Here is an 18,557-nt window from a genome sequence, read left to right as displayed (position 1 = left end):
TGTGATAAACAGCTTTGGGAATAAATCTATCTTTATTTTGGAAATGGTTTTTAGAAGCCTAGTTTTGGCCTTAATTACTTAGGGGATGTATGATGTATGACAGCACAGGCTTTGGGGTGAGATGGATTTGTATTCAAATCAGACTTAGGTATATAAACTTGTACTTAACTTCCTTAAGCTCTGATTTCCTTAACTGTAGTTAACATCTTCAGAATTACTATTTAAATGTTGCATGTGAGTGGTCCAAGAAATTTATTAGCTATGTTCCACCTCAAGAAGACTTTCACCTGGATGTGATTGTTTTCAGTGTGTCTTTTCTGTTACTTCTCCCTGCTTACCTCCCATTGGCTGCAGCTGGGATTTTTTCTCTTCCACCAGTCCTAGGTTGCACCTCCCTTTCCTTATTTATCGAAATGCTTTTTTCCTGCTGATTTTATTACATTTCTTTTTCTTCGAACAGTGGCAACATGAAGATCTACTTATCAATAGACCACAAGCCATGTCAGTCACACCTCCCCCACGGTCTGCTATCCTAACCAGCATGAAAAAGAAACTGCATACCCTGAGCCAAATTGAAACTTCTATTGCAACAGTTCAGGTGTGTTTTGCCAGATCTTCCTTCCAGGGCATCTTCCTTTTAGAAATAACCAACGCTACGATTGTTAGTGCTCTGTTGTTGTATGTGTCCTTGGTTTGTAAGCCAGAAGAGCATAATTTTTTTCACTTTTGCTTTTAATTTACACACACACACACATATATATATATTTTTTTTTTGGGGAGACAAAGTCTCACTTTGTCACCCAGGTTGGAGTGCAGTGACACTATCTCACCTCACTGCAACCTCTGCCTCCCGGGTTCAAGCGATTCTCCTGCTTCAGCCTCTCAAGTAGCTGGGACTACAGGCGTGCACCATGTACAGCTAATTTTAGGTAGATACAACGTTTCACCATGTTGGCCAGGCTGGTCTCGAACTCCTGACCTCAGGTGATCTGCCCATCTTGGCCTCCCAGAGTACTGGAATTGCAGGCATGAGCTAACGCGCCCGGCCTCTATTTTTTATTTCTTACCCTCCAAGGTAACTGAGTCTTATAGTAACAGGTATATTTTGAACCAGGAGTAGAAACATACTAAATATCTCAGGTTTTTAATGAACTTGATAATTACTGTGCCTTCATACATTAAGGAAACTGGTGATTAGAAAAACTTTGAATACTGATTTTGTTTTGTGAAATGTATATAAGTAGTTCTATTTTGTTTAATAATAGTGGTAGCTAAGAAGCATGGGCATTTCTTATGTTGTATAGATAATGGAATTTTGGGATGCCTAAGGCAGCAGAATATTTTTCTGAACTATTATATTGCCTGGATATTGAAAGCTGTATACATAATCCTTCTACTTATTTTTTTACATAAGAGAAACTTGCCTTAATAAAACTTATATATATCTTTATATTGTCTGTCCTTTATACTTCATGTACTCAGTAGTAACTGACATTTTTCTGTTTTTGTAAATTAATAGCAGTATAAAATCAAGTATAATTCTGTGATGTTTTAAAGTTTTGTAATGAAGCTTTTTTGGAGCTCAGTCATTTGAAGATTGAAATGAGCTTTCTCTACAGTGTATTGGTCAGAGAAAAGATGTGTTTTCAACTTACAAGAATGAACTCTTCCTCTTAATGGTTTTAGAGACATGGACATGCAGGAAAGTAGAGGGAGTTGGGGAGAGAAAATGTGAATGTGTCCACCTGAAATGTTGAATAAATAATCAGATAACTTTGTTACATGAAACTTTCCTTGTCATGATAATCTGGATGGATTTTTACCATTATTTATAAACTTGGCCAGGCATGGTGGTTCACGCCTATGAACCCAGCACTTTGGGAGGCCGAGGCAGGTGGATTGCTTGAGGCCAGGAGTTTGAGACCAGCCTGGGCAACATAGTAAAACCTTGTCTCTACAAAAAATACAAAAAATTAGTTGGGGCATGGTGGCACCTACCTCTTGTCCCAGCTGCTCAGGAGGCTGAGGTGGGAGGATGGCTTGAGCCCAGGAGGCAGAGGTTGCCATGAGCCAAGATTGTGGCCGGGCGTGGTGGCTCACATCTGTAATCCCAGCACTTTGGGAGGCCGAGGTGGGTGGATCACGAGGTCAGGAGTTCAAGACCAGCCCGGCCAAGATGGTGAAATTCCGTCTCTACTAAAACTACAAAAATTAGCCAGGCGCGGTGACAAGGTGCCTGTAGTCCCAGCTACTCGGGAGGCTGAGGCAGGAGAATCGCTTGAACCCAGGTGGCAAAGGTTGCAGTGAGCGGAGATTGCGCCACTGCACTCCAGCCTGGGTGACAAGAGTGAGACTCCGTCTCAAAAGAAAAAAAGAAAAAAAAAAAAGAGTTTGGTGTAGCAGATTTTTTATTTTTTAAAGATCATTTTATTTTAAAATGAAAGTGAAACTTCCTTCTGTATATTTTAAGATAATAAACTGAAAGCCAGTTGTTGCCTCTCTCTCCATTCATGTTTGGCCTTAAATGTTCAAAGGTTAATCAAAGTTAATTCCAAAAGGTGATTGTTAAAGCTTTGTTTTCTAAATTACATACGTCCACCCTGGTTCTTTTGAATCTTTATTGTGTTATATAAAATACTCCACAGATAGGAAGTAGAGAATGTCATATACATTCACCAAGATTCTGCTGGCTTTTATAGGAGAAGCTAGCAGCACTTGAAGCAAGTATTGAACAGCGACTCAAGTGGGCAGGTGGTGCCAACCCTGCATTGGCCCCTGTACTACAAGATTTTGAAGCAACGATAGCTGAAAGAAGAAATCTTGTCCTTAAAGAGAGCCAAAGAGCAAGTCAGGTATTGTGACTTACATGTACTATCTTTGTATTCACTTACAGGATTAGATGAGTAGCCGGAAATTATATGTGGGGTTATCAGGGGAGCTTGAGAGCCCACATTTTGGTTCACAGCACCAGGAGGAGGGACTGATGGGCCTTTCAGGGCATGCCTTAAGTTGAACCTACAGCAGGTTATTTCCCTGGGCCTTTACTGCCTCCCATTTAAATGTTAATTAAATAAATTTAGCCTCTGTTGAAAAATAAAGAGGTTTTAAATTCATATTTGTTTAAGACTCTCTGGTTCTCTTTTATACAACTAAAGCAATTCAAAGATTTGGAAAGGTACTTTGAATATTATTTTTTCCACATGACAATAAAAACGTCTTAAGACCTTGTGCCCTGTCGGCCAGGCACCGTGGCTTACACCTGTAATCCCAGCACTTTGGGAGATTGAGGTGGGCGGATAACAAGGTCAGGAGTTCAAGACCAGCCTGACCAGTATGGTGAAACCCCATCTCTACTAAAAATACAAAAAAATTAGCTGGGCGTCGTGGCGGGTGCCTGTAGTCCCAGCTACTCAGGAGGCTGAGGCAGGAGAATTGCTTGAACCTGGGAGCCAGAGGTTGCAGTGATCCAAGATCGTGCCACTGAATTTCAACCTGGGTGACAGAGTAAGACACTGTCTCAAAAAAAAAAAAAAAAGGTCTTGTTTTCTGTCAAGAGGCTGTGGATTGGGCAGGGGGAGGACAACCAAAAAAACTGTTAGGGACATTTTCGACTAAGTACAAAATTGAAGTAATACATGATACGCATATTTCATACCTGTCACCAATGCTTAATAATGCTCAACTTAAGTCCTATCTTATTTCACCCATACTCCCTAATCCTCCTTTCCATCCATATTTAATAGAAATCCCAAATAGTGCATAATTTTGTCTATAAATTTTTCAGTATATACCTATTAAGAACTATTTAAGAATGTATCATAGCTGGGCATGGTATGTCCCTTTAGCTCTAGCTACTCAGAAGTCTGAGGCAGGCAGATGGCTTGAAGCTAGGAGTTCGAAACCAGCCTGGGCAACATAGTAAGCTACTGTCTCTACCAAAAAAAATTTTTTTCTTTTTTTTTTTTTTTTTTGAGACGCAGTTTTGCTCTTGTTGCCCAGGCTGTAGTGCAGTGGTGTGATCTTGGCTCACTGCAACCTCTGCCTCCAGAGTTCAAGCAGTTCTCCTGCCTCAGCCTCCCAAGTAGCTGGGATTACAGGCACCTGCCACCATGCCCAGCTAATTTTTTTGTATTTTTAGTGGAGACGGGGTTTCACCATGTTGGCCAGGTTGGTCTCGAACTCCTGACCTCAGGTGATCCGCTGGCCTTGGCCTCCCAAAGTGCTGGGATTATGGGTGTGAGCCACCACACCTGGCCAGTAAAATTTTTTTTTTTTTTTGGCTAGGCATGGTGGCACGCACCTCTAGTCCCAGCTGGAAGACTAGCTACCTGGGAGACTAAGGCAGGAGGATTGCTTGAGCCCAGGAGTCTAAGGCTACAGTGAGCCATAGTTAAGCCACTGTACTTCAGCCTGGGCAACAGGGGAGACCCTGTCTCAAAGAAAACAAAAAACAAACAAAAAAAACTAACCACCACAATATTAATCATACCTTTAAGATGAGCTTAATATTGCCAGATAAGTTAGGCAAGAATAGAAGCAGAAGGGGAACATTCTGACGGAAGTGTCTTCTGAATTGTGGATGTAACACAAATTGCAGCTAAATATGATAACGACTTTATTGTGGAGTAAATATTCTATGTAAAAACAGTAAGTAATGTAGAAGATACATTTACCTAATTGTTTGTCAGTGCTTTTGGCCATCTCAGACCTAACAGTATAAATATAAATGTACGTTTATTTACAGCCTTTATAAGGTTTTGGTCTATTTCCCAAACGTTTTCAGCACTAATTCTGGTCCTGAATTCTCAAAATGAGGAAGTAGTATTTTTTCGTGTTATTAATTGCCACCTCCCTTTCCCACCTTCCCCCCATCTCCTCTTGTGGTTCCATTTCTGTCTTCACAGGTCACTTTTCTCTGCAGCAATATCATTCATTTTGAAAGTTTACGAACAAGAACTGCAGAAGCCTTAAACCTGGATGCGGCGTTATTTGAACTAATCAAGCGATGTCAGCAGATGTGTTCATTTGCATCACAGTTTAACAGTTCAGTGTCTGAGTTAGAGCTTCGTTTATTACAGAGAGTGGTGAGTCTTGGTGGAAGGAAACTTGATTAAATTAAGGCTAGCGTTATACTATCAAAATCAATTTAATATATACATTCAGATTACATTTGTTGAGCATATACTGTATGTAAGAGGTTGTTATGGGGGCGGGGGGGGGACAGTAATGATTAAATTATTGTCTTAGCCGCCCCCTTTCCCAGAAACATATTATATATTTAAAAATATGAAAAATGAGAAAGTGTAAAGGCTCCTCAGAGCTACAACCAAAATACCATGAAAGTTTAGAATGGAGGAGAAAGACGGTATATAGCAAATGATTCCGATGCACTGAAAACATAGAGCAGGAGAAAGAGGGCTTATGGAAGATGAATGCTTGAAAGGTTAGTGAAGGCCAGAAATAGCAAGTTGGCAAATTTGACATTTATATTTGGTCAGAAAGCTTAAAGTTGTATGTTAGGAAGTTCACATTTCATCTCGAAGAGTTATTTAGAATTTAGGGACCTGGATTGCCAGTCATCTTTGTGGTTCAAAATGTATTTCTCAGGTCTTAAACTTTAAGCATTTATAACCTGCGTGATTATGCAGGGAAAGTAAAAATCTTCATCTGTCTTTCATAGATTATTGAGATTATTGTTAAGTAACTTGTAGGTAATTAATTCATGACATAGCAATGGAGGTTCTCTTTGTGTCAACTTGAGTTACTAATATCTTTTGATGATGATAATGAAGAAAGGACTCATTATTTCAGCTGATACTCGAAGTCAAACAAATGCTTGTTCTATTTAGGACACTGGTCTTGAACATCCTATTGGCAGCTCTGAATGGCTTTTGTCAGCACACAAACAATTGACCCAGGATATGTCTACTCAGAGGGCAATTCAGACAGAGAAAGAGCAGCAGATAGAAACGGTCTGTGAAACAATTCAGAATCTGGTTGATAATATAAAGACTGTGCTCACTGGTCATAACCGACAGCTTGGAGATGTCAAACATCTCTTGAAAGCTATGGCTAAGGTAAGACTAATACCATGAACACACATTTCCTGTCCCTCTTTTATAAATTTACTAGTTTTATATGAAAAACAGTGACATTTTGTAAATAACAATTTATCTCATCGCATCTTCCAATTTATTTGTAACTGAGTTAACTTGTGTTTTCATCAACTATTTTTTAAAACTAGTAGTAGTAGTTGGAATTTCATACACAGAGAAACTAAGGCTTAAATAGATTCCTTTATTGTGATATAACTTGTAATAAAACCAAGATATGAACGTAGTTTGAGAATTCAGATATCCAGCCTATCTTTTTCTTAGCTATACCAACAAACCCATACAATTCGCCTCCAAAATGAATGAAATGTTGTCTCTTCCCTCCAGTGTTGTACATAGTCTAGTTAGTAAGAAAACTAAGCCTCCAGAAAAGGCTACTACTTCATTATTACAAACAGTAAATAATTTAATTTTAGAATTTACTTTTACTTTGAATTTTTATTTGATGGTGGAAACGAAGTTCCTATAAAAATGGAGTTGAACTATAATAAGCAGTTTAAGGCCGGGCGTGGTGGCTCAAGCCTGTAATCCCAGCACTTTGGGAGGCCGAGACGGGCGGATCACGAGGTCAGGAGATCGAGACCATCCTGGCTAACACGGTGAAACCCCGTCTCTACTAAAAAATACAAAAAACTAGCCGGGCGAAGTGGCGGGTGCCTGTAGTCCCAGCTACTTGGGAGGCTGAGGCAGGAGAATGGCGTGAACCCGAGAGGAGGAGCTTGCAGTGAGCCAAGATCCAGCCACTGCACTCCAGCCTCGGTGACAGAGCAAGACTCCGTCTCAAAAAAAAAAAGCAGTTTAAACACACTCATATTTGAAACACTTGCTACTTCTTAATCACCAGATGACTGTCTTGAGAGTAATTACTGATACTAAAACTATTTTTCTTAATCATTATCAATTCTAGGATGAAGAAGCTGCTCTGGCAGATGGTGAAGATGTTCCCTATGAGAACAGTGTTAGGCAGTTTTTGGGTGAATATAAATCATGGCAAGACAACATTCAAACAGTTCTGTTTACATTAGTCCAGGCTATGGGTCAGGTTCGAAGTCAAGAACATGTTGAAATGCTCCAGGAAATCACTCCCACCTTGAAAGAACTGAAAACACAAAGTCAGAGGTAAGAATGCCTTCTGGTCAAAATTTATAAAACATAAGTACAAAACTAATGGTATAGTAAGTTTATCTCTTGATTTAATTTTTCAGTTTTGTTCGTATTTTTACAAGTAGTTATCAGGTAAAACATTTCATAAATAAGCCATTTTATTTTGTATTTCAGTATCTATAATAATTTAGTGAGTTTTGCATCACCCTTAGTCACCGATGCAACAAATGAATGTTCGAGTCCAACGTCATCTGCTACTTATCAGCCATCCTTTGCTGCAGGTAGGAGAAGAGTCCTGAGTCTTGATCTCTTAATAATGTTACATATAGATACTAAAATGTTTAATTATACATGGCTGTCTAATATTAAACACTTAAGGCCTGTCATTCTGTAATCTTAAACTGAACAGATTGTAGCTTATCCTTAAAAATACTCATGTGAGCCAGGCATGATGGCTCACACCTATAATCCCCCCAGCTACTTGAAGGCCAAGGTGGGAGGATTGCCTAAGGCCAGGAGTTCAAGACCTTGTCTCTTTAAAAATAAATAAATAAACAAACAGCTATTAAAAAAAAAAAAAGGCTGGGCAAGGTGGCTTACACCTATTATCCCAGCACTTTGGGAGGCTGAGGCAGGTGGATCACCTAAGATCAGGTGTTCAAGACCAACCTGACCAACATGATGAAACCTTGTCTCTGCTAAAAATACAAAAAAAATTAGCTGGGTGTGGTGCCAGATGCTTGCAGTCCCAGCTACTCAGGAGGCTGAGACAGGAGAATTGTTTGAACCTGGGAAGCAGAGGTTGCAGTGAGCCTAGATCACGTCACTATACTCCAGCCTGGGTGACAGAACAAGACTCTGTCTCAAAAAAAATGAAACAACTTGTGAGACAGTAAAAATGCTTTGCATTTGAGTAGTTTTCTTTAAAATTTTTTTTTTTTTTTTTTTTTTTTAAGACGGAGTCTCAAAACTCACTGTGGCCCAGGCTGGAGTGCAGTGGCACAATTGTGGCTCACTGCAACCTCCACCCCCCAGTTTTAAGCGATTCTCCTGCCTCAGCTTCCTGAATAGCTTGGATTACAGGTGCCTGCTACTTGGCTAAAAATTTTTTTATGATTTTAAAATATGTATCTGTTAGAGAAACTTAGGAAAATACTTAATACAACTGAAAAATTTGTAGTTTCATTCCAAATAGAGGCAAAAACCAGTCTGCATTTGTTGATTTACTTCACTGTGCATATGCACACATACACGAACACATTGGGATGATTATGCAAGTGCAATTGTCGTTGCCTTTTTCCAGTTAATAATTTTTCAGTCATTAAATAATCTTTTAAAAAATAACTTAATGGCCAATTTATTTTTATTTTTTATTTTATTTTTATTTTATTGTTTTTTGTTTGTTTGTTTTTTGTTTTTGTTTTGAGATGAGTCTCACTCTGTCGCCCAGGCTAGAGTGCAGTGGCGCAATCTCAGCTCGCTGCAACTTCCGCCTTCTGGGTTCAGGAGATTCTCCTGCCTCAGCCTCCCAAGTAGCTAGAATTACAGGAACCTGCCACCATGCCCCGCTAATTTTTGTATTTTTATAGAGACAGGATTTTGCCATGTTGGCTAGGCTGGTCTCAAACTTCTGAACTCAACTGATCCGCCCACTTCGGCCTCCCAAAGTGCTGGGATTACAGGCGTGAGCCACCATGCCCAGCTGATATTTATGGTTTTTGATGCCCCAAACCTAGTAAACGTAATTGTACAAATTCATACCTGAATGTCTGACTGTTTTTAGGCTATATTTTTAGGAAGACAATTGCTGTGTCAAAGGATAAGGATTTATAGTTGATTATTTAATTTGGGGTATTAAAATACACTACCACCTATCCCGTGCTTGCTCCACTCTGCCCCCTCCGTGTTTTGTTTACATGTAAATTGAGCCACCAACTTTTTCTCTGTAGCAGTCCGGAGTAACACTGGCCAGAAGACTCAGCCTGATGTCATGTCACAGAATGCTAGAAAGCTGATCCAGAAAAATCTTGCCACATCAGCTGATACTCCACCAAGCACCATTCCAGGAACTGGCAAGAGTGTTGCTTGTAGTCCTAAAAAGGCAGTCAGAGACCCTAAAACTGGGAAAGGTAATTAGTTAGAATAAAGATGCCTTAAATTTTTATATAAAATGACGGTTTGACTTACGTTATGTTTTTGTTGCTTCATAGCGGTGCAAGAGAGAAACTCCTATGCAGTGAGTGTGTGGAAGAGAGTGAAAGCCAAGTTAGAGGGCCGAGATGTTGATCCGAATAGGAGGATGTCAGTTGCTGAACAGGTGACTGTGTTTTAAACTTGGGCTACACATTTTAATGCTGCTGGAAAAGTAGAGGTGTATAAAGATGCCTCTCATCGATTTCCTTAGTGGTTCATCAGGGAACTTAAATGTGTTTTCAGGATTCAGAAGATTTTGAGTAACACAGCTCTGGCGTTGTCCAGTAGTCACCATTTTGCTCTGACCCTTCCTTGTGAGCACTTTCCTTTCCCCTTGCCCTGTTTTAACCCAAATATAAGTCTGATCCTCCTCCACCGGACTACAATTAGTTTCCATTTAAAGAAAACTGTTGAAGGTTTCAAATGAAATGCCAAGGATGCTTTGGGTTGCAGGTGTAGTATGAGTGGAGGCATCCCTAATTAGAAAATCAGATGCTCCCAATCTGAAACATTTTGAGTGTTGACATGATGCCATAAGTGGAAAATTCCATGCCTGACCTTGTGATGGATCCCAGTAGTGCAAATCTAGTCAGAACCTGTTTTATGCACAAAATTACTGAAAATGTGTAAAATTACCTTCAGGCTATGTGAATAATAAGGCATAAGTGGATTCCGTGTATAGACTTGCATCCCACCCCCAAGTTCCTTATTGTATACATGCATATATTCCAAAATCTCAAAGAATCCAAAATCTAAAACTACAGGTCCCAAGCATTTTGGATAAGGGATACTCAACCTTGTATTTGTAAAGCATCTTTGGGTATTGGGACATTTGTCTGAAGTCATTACTCTGAAATGTTTTCATCAGTGTTACTGATATTGAATATATAAATTTGAGAATAAAGCTACAGAAAAGTTGTAAGAAGGCCCATAAACGTTTTACCTAGACTCACCAGTTAACAATTTCCCATGTTTCATTGTTCTGTGTGTGTGCACACACAGTTTTTCTGAACAATTTGAGGGTTCTTTGCAGACATCTTAACACTTCATGCCTAAACTTCACTATGTGTCTCTTGAACAAAATACTATGATACTGTAACTACTATGTAATTGTCAACTCAGGAAACTTAACATTGATGTAATACTATTATCTAACATTCAATCCACATTCAGATTTCTCCAATTATCTCGAAATATTCTTTATTGCTTATTCCTCCTCTCTGAACCCCCTCTTTCCCCCACCTTCAGGATCTAGTCAAGGATCATCATGCATTTTGCATATAGATAGATGGTCCTCCCCTTATGATGGAGTGACATCCCAATAAATCCATCATAAGTCTAAAATGCATTTAATACCCTGATAAACCCATGGTGAAGTAAAAAAAAAAAAAAAAAAAAAGTGGTCATTTGGACCCACTGTGAGTCAGGGACTGTCTATCCTTGTCCTACTTCTTGATCTGCTTTAATATATAGAACAGTTCCTGAGCCTTTCCCTCTTCCCTTCCCTTGATATTTTTGGTTTGTCTGGATTAGTTGGTTTACAGAATGTGCCTCTGTTTATATTTGTCTGATATTTTCCTCATAATTCAATTCATTCAAGATTTTTTTGGAAGGAATACAACATCGGTGATGTTTCTTTCTCAGTATTTTACATCAAGAGACATATGTCAATTTGTGCCATCTTTGGTGGTGATAAGTTAGATGATATGGTCAAGAGAGGTATCCCCTTGATGTCTTCATTATAAATGTACATTTTTTTCCTGTGGTATAAAAATTAAGAGACTGAGTATCTTGTTTGGTGGTTTGGCATCCGTAATTCAATTTTAACATCAGCAAGGAATTTTTTTTTTTCTCCTTTTAAACACTGTTACGTTCTTGTATAGGACCTAGACTTAAACTCTTCTTGGGCAAGGATTTTTTTTTTTTTTTTTTTGAGACGGAGTCTCGCTCTGTCGCCCAGGCTAGAGTGCAGTGGCGCGATCTCGGCTCACTGCAAGCTCCGCCTCCTGGGTTCACGCCATTCTCCTGCCTCAGCCTGCCGAGTAGCTGTGACTACAGGCGCCTGCCACCACGCCCCGCTAATTTTTTGTATTTTTAATAGAGATGGGGTTTCACCGTGTTTGCCAGGATGGTCTCGATCTCCTGACCTCGTGATCCGCCCTCCTCGGCCTCCCAAAGTGCTGGGATTACAGGCATGAGCCACCGCGCCCAGCCCTTTTTTTTTTTTTTTTTTTTTTTAAGAAACCGTTTTGTCAAGTTTGTCAAAAATCATGAAAGATGTTCTGAGTTAGGGATATTTTTACTTCATAAACATTCTGGTAGGTTAATGGATTGTGTGCTTTTCATATCTTTGTAACTGTCTTAGCTCTCTTTTTAAAGTATACTTGGCTATTGTGCTTTCTATTCTGGTAGTTATTAAATTTTATATGAAAATTCAGGGGCTTACAGGAGCGGGGTAAGTATAGGGAATCCTTTGCACGTAACTTTTGGTATAATTTGAAAAGCTTTAAATGACTTTACATACTATGCTGCCTATTTTTACAGGTTGACTATGTCATTAAGGAAGCAACTAATCTAGATAACTTGGCTCAGCTGTATGAAGGTTGGACAGCCTGGGTGTGAATGGCAAGTCAGTAGATGAGTCTGGTTAAGCGAGGTCAGACATCCACCAGAATCAACTCAGCCTCAGGCATCCAAAGCCACACCACAGTCGGTGGTGATGCAACTGGGGGCTTACTCTGAGGAAACCTAGGAAATCTCGGTGCACTAGGAAGTGAATCCTGCAGGACAGCTGCACTCAGGGATACGCCCAACACCATGGCCTGCAACCCCAGGGTCAAGGGTGAAGGAAAGCAAGCTCACCGCCTGAACACGGAGATTGTCTTTCTGCCACAGAACAGCAGCAAACGTGTCAGGAGGTTAGCTGCAGAAAGAAATCGGGATGCCGCGGAGCACAGAGTGATTTGGAACTCCATTCCACCTGACCCTGTGTGTACAATCCAGGAAAAAAACAAACCCCGCTCAGAAACAGAGAAAACTGGGGTCGCGAAGAAATCACAGCCAAGGAAGATTTGATGCATTCAGATTCTTGTGTAACACTTGTTGCTTGGCAACAGTACTGGTTGGGTTGACCAGTAAGTACAAAAAGGCTAAAGGCTATGCGATATGAATTTCAGAAATGGACTGAAAATGGAGAGCTATGTAACAGATACACTACAGTGGAAGAACTTCTGAAATGAAGGGAAAAAAACCACCCCATCGTTTCCTACTCCTCCCCACCACTTACCCATTCCCCCTTTACCTAATCTAGTAGATTAGCCATCTTTCAAATTCACTTTTATTTCAATCCTTATATTTCATATACTTTCGTCTCGATGCTGTTAACAACTTCTGATAACATGGAAAATTCAAGGATTGTTTAAAGGTCTGATGATCACACACAAAATGTAATTCTGGTTGTTTAAGTCATTTCTGTGATTCTATCATGTACAGTTTCCAGAATTGTCACTGTGCATTCAAAAGTAATGAATCTAACAGACATTTGATTTAATGTACGCTCCCTTTTGCTTATAGTGTGCATTTTTTTTGGAGGTCATTCAAATTTTCCCTCTTCTGTGATAGCTGTAGTTTCTTTCATAGAAAGTAGCTAATCCAGTGTAATCTTTTACCTTTTTAAAAACCAGGATAGAGTATCTATTAGAGTTTTACATTGTTGATGATAGATTAACAATAAAGTGATGTTCTGGTGGAGGTAGACTGAAATTTTTTTTAATTCATTTTTTTCATTTGATGCTTTTAATTTACACTTGGTAAATTAAAAGTTCTTTAGTTTACTTGGCATTTTAGGACATGTACATGAAACAGTGAAAATGAGATCCACCAACATCTTTTATTAAGTTCAGTTATTAGTCTGTGAAGTGCTTTACTTTTTGCACAATTTTAATAGCTTGCCATTCAGTAATACATTATGGTGAATTCATGATCAAGGTTTCCTTAAATTTAGCGTTGCATTTCAGTACTGACTGTGTAAGCTAAATTGCTGATCCAAAATAAAAACCCAGACTAGAATAGGGTTCTTAAAATCAAGTATCAACACAAAAGAGAACACAATTAAAATCTTAATTGTTGGCTGGGCACAGTGGCTCATGCCTGTAATCCCAGCACTTTGGGAGGCCGAGGTGGGAGGATCACGAGGTTAGGAGATTGAAACCATCCTGGCTAACACGGTGAAACCCTGTCTCTACTAAAAATACAAAAAAATTAGCCAGGCGTGGTGGTGGGCGCCTGTAGTCCCAGCTACTTGGGAGGCTGAGGCAGGAGAATGGCGTGAACCCAGGAGGCGGAGCTTGCAGTGAGCCAAGATTGTGCCACTGCACTCCAGTCTGGGCAACAGAACGAGACTCTGTGACAAAAATAAATAAATAAAAATAATCTTAATTGTCTGAGTACATTTTCCCTGCATTTTAGAGATTAGGACAGTGGTCACTTTTTAGTTGCCAGTCTTCACAGACAAACTTGAGAGGTATTAAGGAAAAAATTCCACATAGCTCTGGGCCTTTTCTGTATTCTGATTGCCACGTTAATCTATAATCTTTAAGTACCCATGAAAGAACGTGTTTCAGTATCAGTGCTTTCTTGATACTTTAGCAAGTATTGTAGGCAGGGTGGATTTTTTGAAATACCCATGTGTCCAATAGCAAGTTAAGGAACCTAGCGCATCAAATTTTGTTTTCTTCATTCATTTGGAACCTTATTTTCACAAAACAACTTAGCTGGAATAATAATGCCATATTGTATTTTGCATGCTGCTTTATTTTCTAGAGGCTCTGGGAGCAAATTACATTCATCATATTACCTCTGCTCTCTCAAGATTAAAGTCTTTCAGCAACATTCTTTATTGTCATCATAAGGAAAAACTTTTATCGCAGTGATAAAATCAGTTCACATTAGTTTAGCACTATAGATAGCATTCAGAAATTGCTCTCTCTTTGGTAAAGAAGATAAACAGGTGAATTTTATTGCCTTTGTTTTCAGGCTTCAGAGGTACCTGGCACCTTACTCAAGCAAAAACAAAAAACAGTTTTACTTCAAAAGCATGTGCCTCTGGTAAATTATCCATCACTGTTGTTTTAAAAGTGGTCCCTCCAAGAATAATGTGGCATACACAGTGGGTTTGGTTGTAAGGCAGATGTAATAGATGACTTCAAAAGCCTGCTCCTTACTGCACTCTGGACCAAGACCCTGGTCTGTATCGTTTGGCTTCCTCTGTTAAGTCATTCTACAAGGTGACTTGCCATTTGAACTTTTTAAGAGACCTCAGCAGTTAGACTGAGAAAAGTTAGAGTGCTGTAGTTATGAAGTCATACATTTTTGATAACACAAAATACCTGTGGAAAACCAGGGATCCTCTCCTATTTTTCTCTCTCTCCCGCCTCCCCCTTTCCCTCCATTCCTCTGTCCCCTCCCCCTCTTCCCCACTGTCTTTAAGAATCAGGGGGTACCTACAAACAACCTCTTCAAAGTACCCTTGGAAATTGAAGTTCAATCTTAAGTTTTTTGTTGTCTTTAATTTACTAGAATTGCCTAATTTTTAGTTGATTTCTCTACAGAGCTGTGGAGGCTTAGCTTGTGTAGTTATTTCTCTTTTACTGTTGCTTTGGTGTGTCTTGAAGTTGATTATTTTTGGTCATTGAGTTCTTAGTGTAGTTTGCTAGATGATGATTAAGATTCTTTTGTGTCTGACACTTGTGGTGAGTTGCTTTTGAAATCTGTTGAGATTTCCATGTGAGAACTCATAATCAGGCTCTTGATCTGCTTCCCTACATTACTTTTTTAGAGCCCAAACCCCAGGTTTAGGGTGAGGGTTTGTAATACAGAGAAAAACTTCCATCACTTCTGCCCTTAACCCTTGCCTCTAAGCTTAGTAAGTAGTTTTCTTAATATTGTCCGATGTTTGGTGTTATCTGCATTGTTTTTTGTTTTTTTAATTGTTGTTCTGACGTGTGAAATTTAAGGAAAGAGCCATTTTTAAAAATGCCGAGCAGGGCAATGCAAGTACAGCCAAATATTAGACTTGATGTGCAATCTTAGGTCCTTTTTAATCTGGGGTATTATAGGCAGTACTTTAAATTGAAAAGTCTTCCTGGCCTATTTTCCTCCACATTTTTGTAATTAACTCTGGGGGCTTACTTGTTTTGGCAGTACTAAAATCAAAGGAGCTGGTTCTTCTTTTCTCCCAATTATTTTCATATGAAAGCACCTACAATTAGCCTGTTAGTCCTATTCAGATACATCAAATATCAGTGAATGCTTTACTCTTAGCACATTGAAGCATCTTTGTTTTACATAAAAGTAGAGTATGAAAACCAGTGTTCAATTTTATATTTTGTTGAGCTTGTAAAATGCCAGCAATTTAAAACTAGGACTTTCCTCCCCATAAGCCAAGGAGGTAGAATTACTGATGCAAGGGTTAAAGAAGGTAGATTTTGTTTTCAATATTTGGGTAGTCTTAGATTCCTCCCACAGGGAAGAACTAGCAAGTGTCCCAAATTTTTCCAAACGTTGGGGAGGGGAAAATTCACTGTATAATGAAACCCTAAGGGTTTGTTGCGCTTCCTGCTTTTTAGACCTGGTTAACAGTATCACCATCCTTATTTACAGAAGGGCAAAACTAACTCTTAATGAGAAAAGCTTTATAAGTTCAAGGGTTGTAAAACATGACCTACTTAGGGTACTCTGCTTTCCATGGGAACTTGGCTAGACTTAGAAAAAGATGTTTGTTGCGCTAATGTAAAGTGTCATACAATTTAGTAGATTTTTGAAGATGGTAAACTTAGAATTCTATGTTCTGAATTGCAGACTTTTAGAATGTTTTTCTTTGAAAACAGGCTAATATCTTTTTCTTTTCTTGACAAAGTTTCAGCTCCTCTTTATTGTGTCATTTTTCTGGTTTAAATTTCCCTTATCTTTCCACCTGTAATGTCAGTGGCAACAACATCATACTTCACTTACTTGTTAATTTACTTTTTACCCTTATTCTAAGAGCAAGTTGAGTTGAACCGAATCTTCCTTGTCCTAGTAACAATGTATAAATAGTGGCTTCTCTGTACAAAAGGTTGTAATGCCTCCTGATGGATATAATTTTGTGATTGTATTTTAAAGTTGAATAAATCACACCAGCTTCCTGAAAATGTTCATAATGCATCTTTTGGAAAACAAAAATACATGCCTAATTTGTGCATATTTGCATTAACATGGCAAAGATTGTATGAAATACCTGTTTTTCAGAAAATAAAGGTTCAGTCTCAAAAGATACATCATTTAAGTTCTGAATTTATTGGTCAAAATAGATTTTGGAAAACTTGGAACCTTTTGGAACTGGGTAGCTTGAAAAAACAAAACGACAGGGTCTCCCTATGTTGCCCAGGCTGATCTTGAACTCCTGGGCTCAAGTTACCCTCCCACTTCAGCCTCCCAAAGTGCTGGGATTACAAGCCTGAACCACTGAGCCGAGCCAAACCTAGCCTTTTTTTTTCTGAATAGCACTAATACCTCAAAAAAGACCCCTAAATTCTCAAAAAAGTAGTTATTTTACTCTCAAACTTCTGTTGTATTTTTGAACAGCAGTAGAAATTTTACTTCAATGATATCAATGTAAATTCTTTGTATTAGGGCCCAATTTATAAAGCTTAATTTTGGCAGTATTTAAAAACAAAATTCCCATAGATCATTATTGACAGATAGGCGCATTCCTTGGAGTGTGACACCTCTGAAAAAAAAATAGAAAATGTCCAGCTTGGCTTTATATCTTGGAGATTGCATTTGTTGCTGCTAGATGATGTTAGGATTTGTGTCAACTGCTTAGTCATCTGGCGCATTTCAAAAGATCACATCCTGTCTCTGTAGGACAAAAAGCTCTAAAGAAAACTACGTTAAGGGTGGGTGTTTTTTTAATAATTCGACCAATCGGAAATTTAGTGAGAGACCGTATAGCAGGGCTGTGCATTTAGAAATAGGTATGGGAATACATTGTTAAGTAACAAAAAATACTAAGTGGAGAAACTGCTGCTTGAGTTGCTTCTGTTTTTTTCACCTACCTTCATTTCACAAGCTGGTGTTAACAAGTCTTAAGTTGTGCATGGAAAACTTGGGTGAAAACGAGAAGCATTCTGCAGCAAAAGCTGATTTCCCAAAAGTAGAAATGTCACTTTAAACCCTAATAACCCCATAGCCTCTCCTTTGGAAGTGGCTATTACTGTGGGTCTAGCAAGATCACACACCCAGTGCTCAACATGTTCACTATGTGGCTGCTGATTGCCTTGATCTTTTTGTCTTTTTTTAAGACAGGTTTTTTGCTCTGTCGCCCAAGCTTGAGTGTAGTAGGTGCAATCATAGCTCACTGCAGCTCAATCTCCTGGGCTCAAGGGATCTCCCGCGCCTCCCCTTTTGTCTTTTGTTTTTTAAGTACATGGAGAAGAACCTGCTCTTCAGACTCCATACCTTTAAAAACTCTCCAAATAGGGTGTCTGTCATCTGGCTGTATCTTGCCTATACAACTTCTTTACCCCAACATTCCAAAGTGGCACTTTATTGAACAGTCGGCCTTCCTTGCAAAGACTTTTTCAAGTGCTTCTCCCTGATCCAGATACTTCACTCCCCCTTCACCTTGAAAGACCTACAGCAAATTGACACCCTTCCATGAAATTCACAATGCTCCTGCCCTTGCCCCGCTCTCCGGGGCAGTATGCGGTCTTCAGCTAAACACTCTCACATTTACGACTTCCTTGAATATTTAAGAACCTGGTGGTTACTTAAGGAACATCAAAAAATAAATTTAAATTCAATGGCCGAATACAGATGACCGTAAGAGACTGGAGTTAAAACCTGTATAAAAGGATAAAAGGTTGGAAGTTAAAACTCGAGTTAATTCACCTAAAACAAACATCTGATTAGGACATTTGGCATGATTCTCTTTGTATCAAAAGATGAAAAATCGGCCGGGCGCGGTGGCTGTTGCACTACAGCCGGTCAGAGGGTTTACATCTTTCCTTACCATGACCTCTAATGGAAGAAAGGTCGTGTCAAGAACTATCCTTTTGACCGGGCGCAGTAGCTCACGCCTGTAATCCCAGCACTTTGGGAGGCCGA

At 39.2% G+C, this 18,557-nt stretch overlaps 1 protein-coding gene across 2 annotated transcripts in view; it reads left to right on the top strand.

Moving 5' to 3' along the window:
• The window catches only part of SMG1 (SMG1 nonsense mediated mRNA decay associated PI3K related kinase), a 113,879-nt gene extending 97,155 nt beyond the window's left edge, over positions 1-16,724 (top strand). For both annotated transcript variants that reach the window (XM_007986710.3, XM_073015198.1), the window contains 9 exons: positions 461-598; positions 2,700-2,852; positions 4,905-5,084; positions 5,850-6,077; positions 7,021-7,232; positions 7,392-7,498; positions 9,167-9,346; positions 9,428-9,534; positions 11,955-16,724. In XM_007986710.3, coding sequence (XP_007984901.2) covers positions 461-598; positions 2,700-2,852; positions 4,905-5,084; positions 5,850-6,077; positions 7,021-7,232; positions 7,392-7,498; positions 9,167-9,346; positions 9,428-9,534; positions 11,955-12,032 — 1,383 coding nt within the window. In that variant the 3' untranslated portion in view covers positions 12,033-16,724. The remainder of the gene's footprint in view (positions 1-460; positions 599-2,699; positions 2,853-4,904; positions 5,085-5,849; positions 6,078-7,020; positions 7,233-7,391; positions 7,499-9,166; positions 9,347-9,427; positions 9,535-11,954) is intronic.
• Positions 16,725-18,557: the final 1,833 nt, after the last annotated feature.

The sequence above is a fragment of the Chlorocebus sabaeus genome, chromosome 5 (genome assembly GCF_047675955.1).
Source record: "Chlorocebus sabaeus isolate Y175 chromosome 5, mChlSab1.0.hap1, whole genome shotgun sequence".
Lineage (NCBI taxonomy): Eukaryota > Metazoa > Chordata > Mammalia > Primates > Cercopithecidae > Chlorocebus > Chlorocebus sabaeus.
This window is presented reverse-complemented; position numbering and strand designations above follow the sequence as displayed.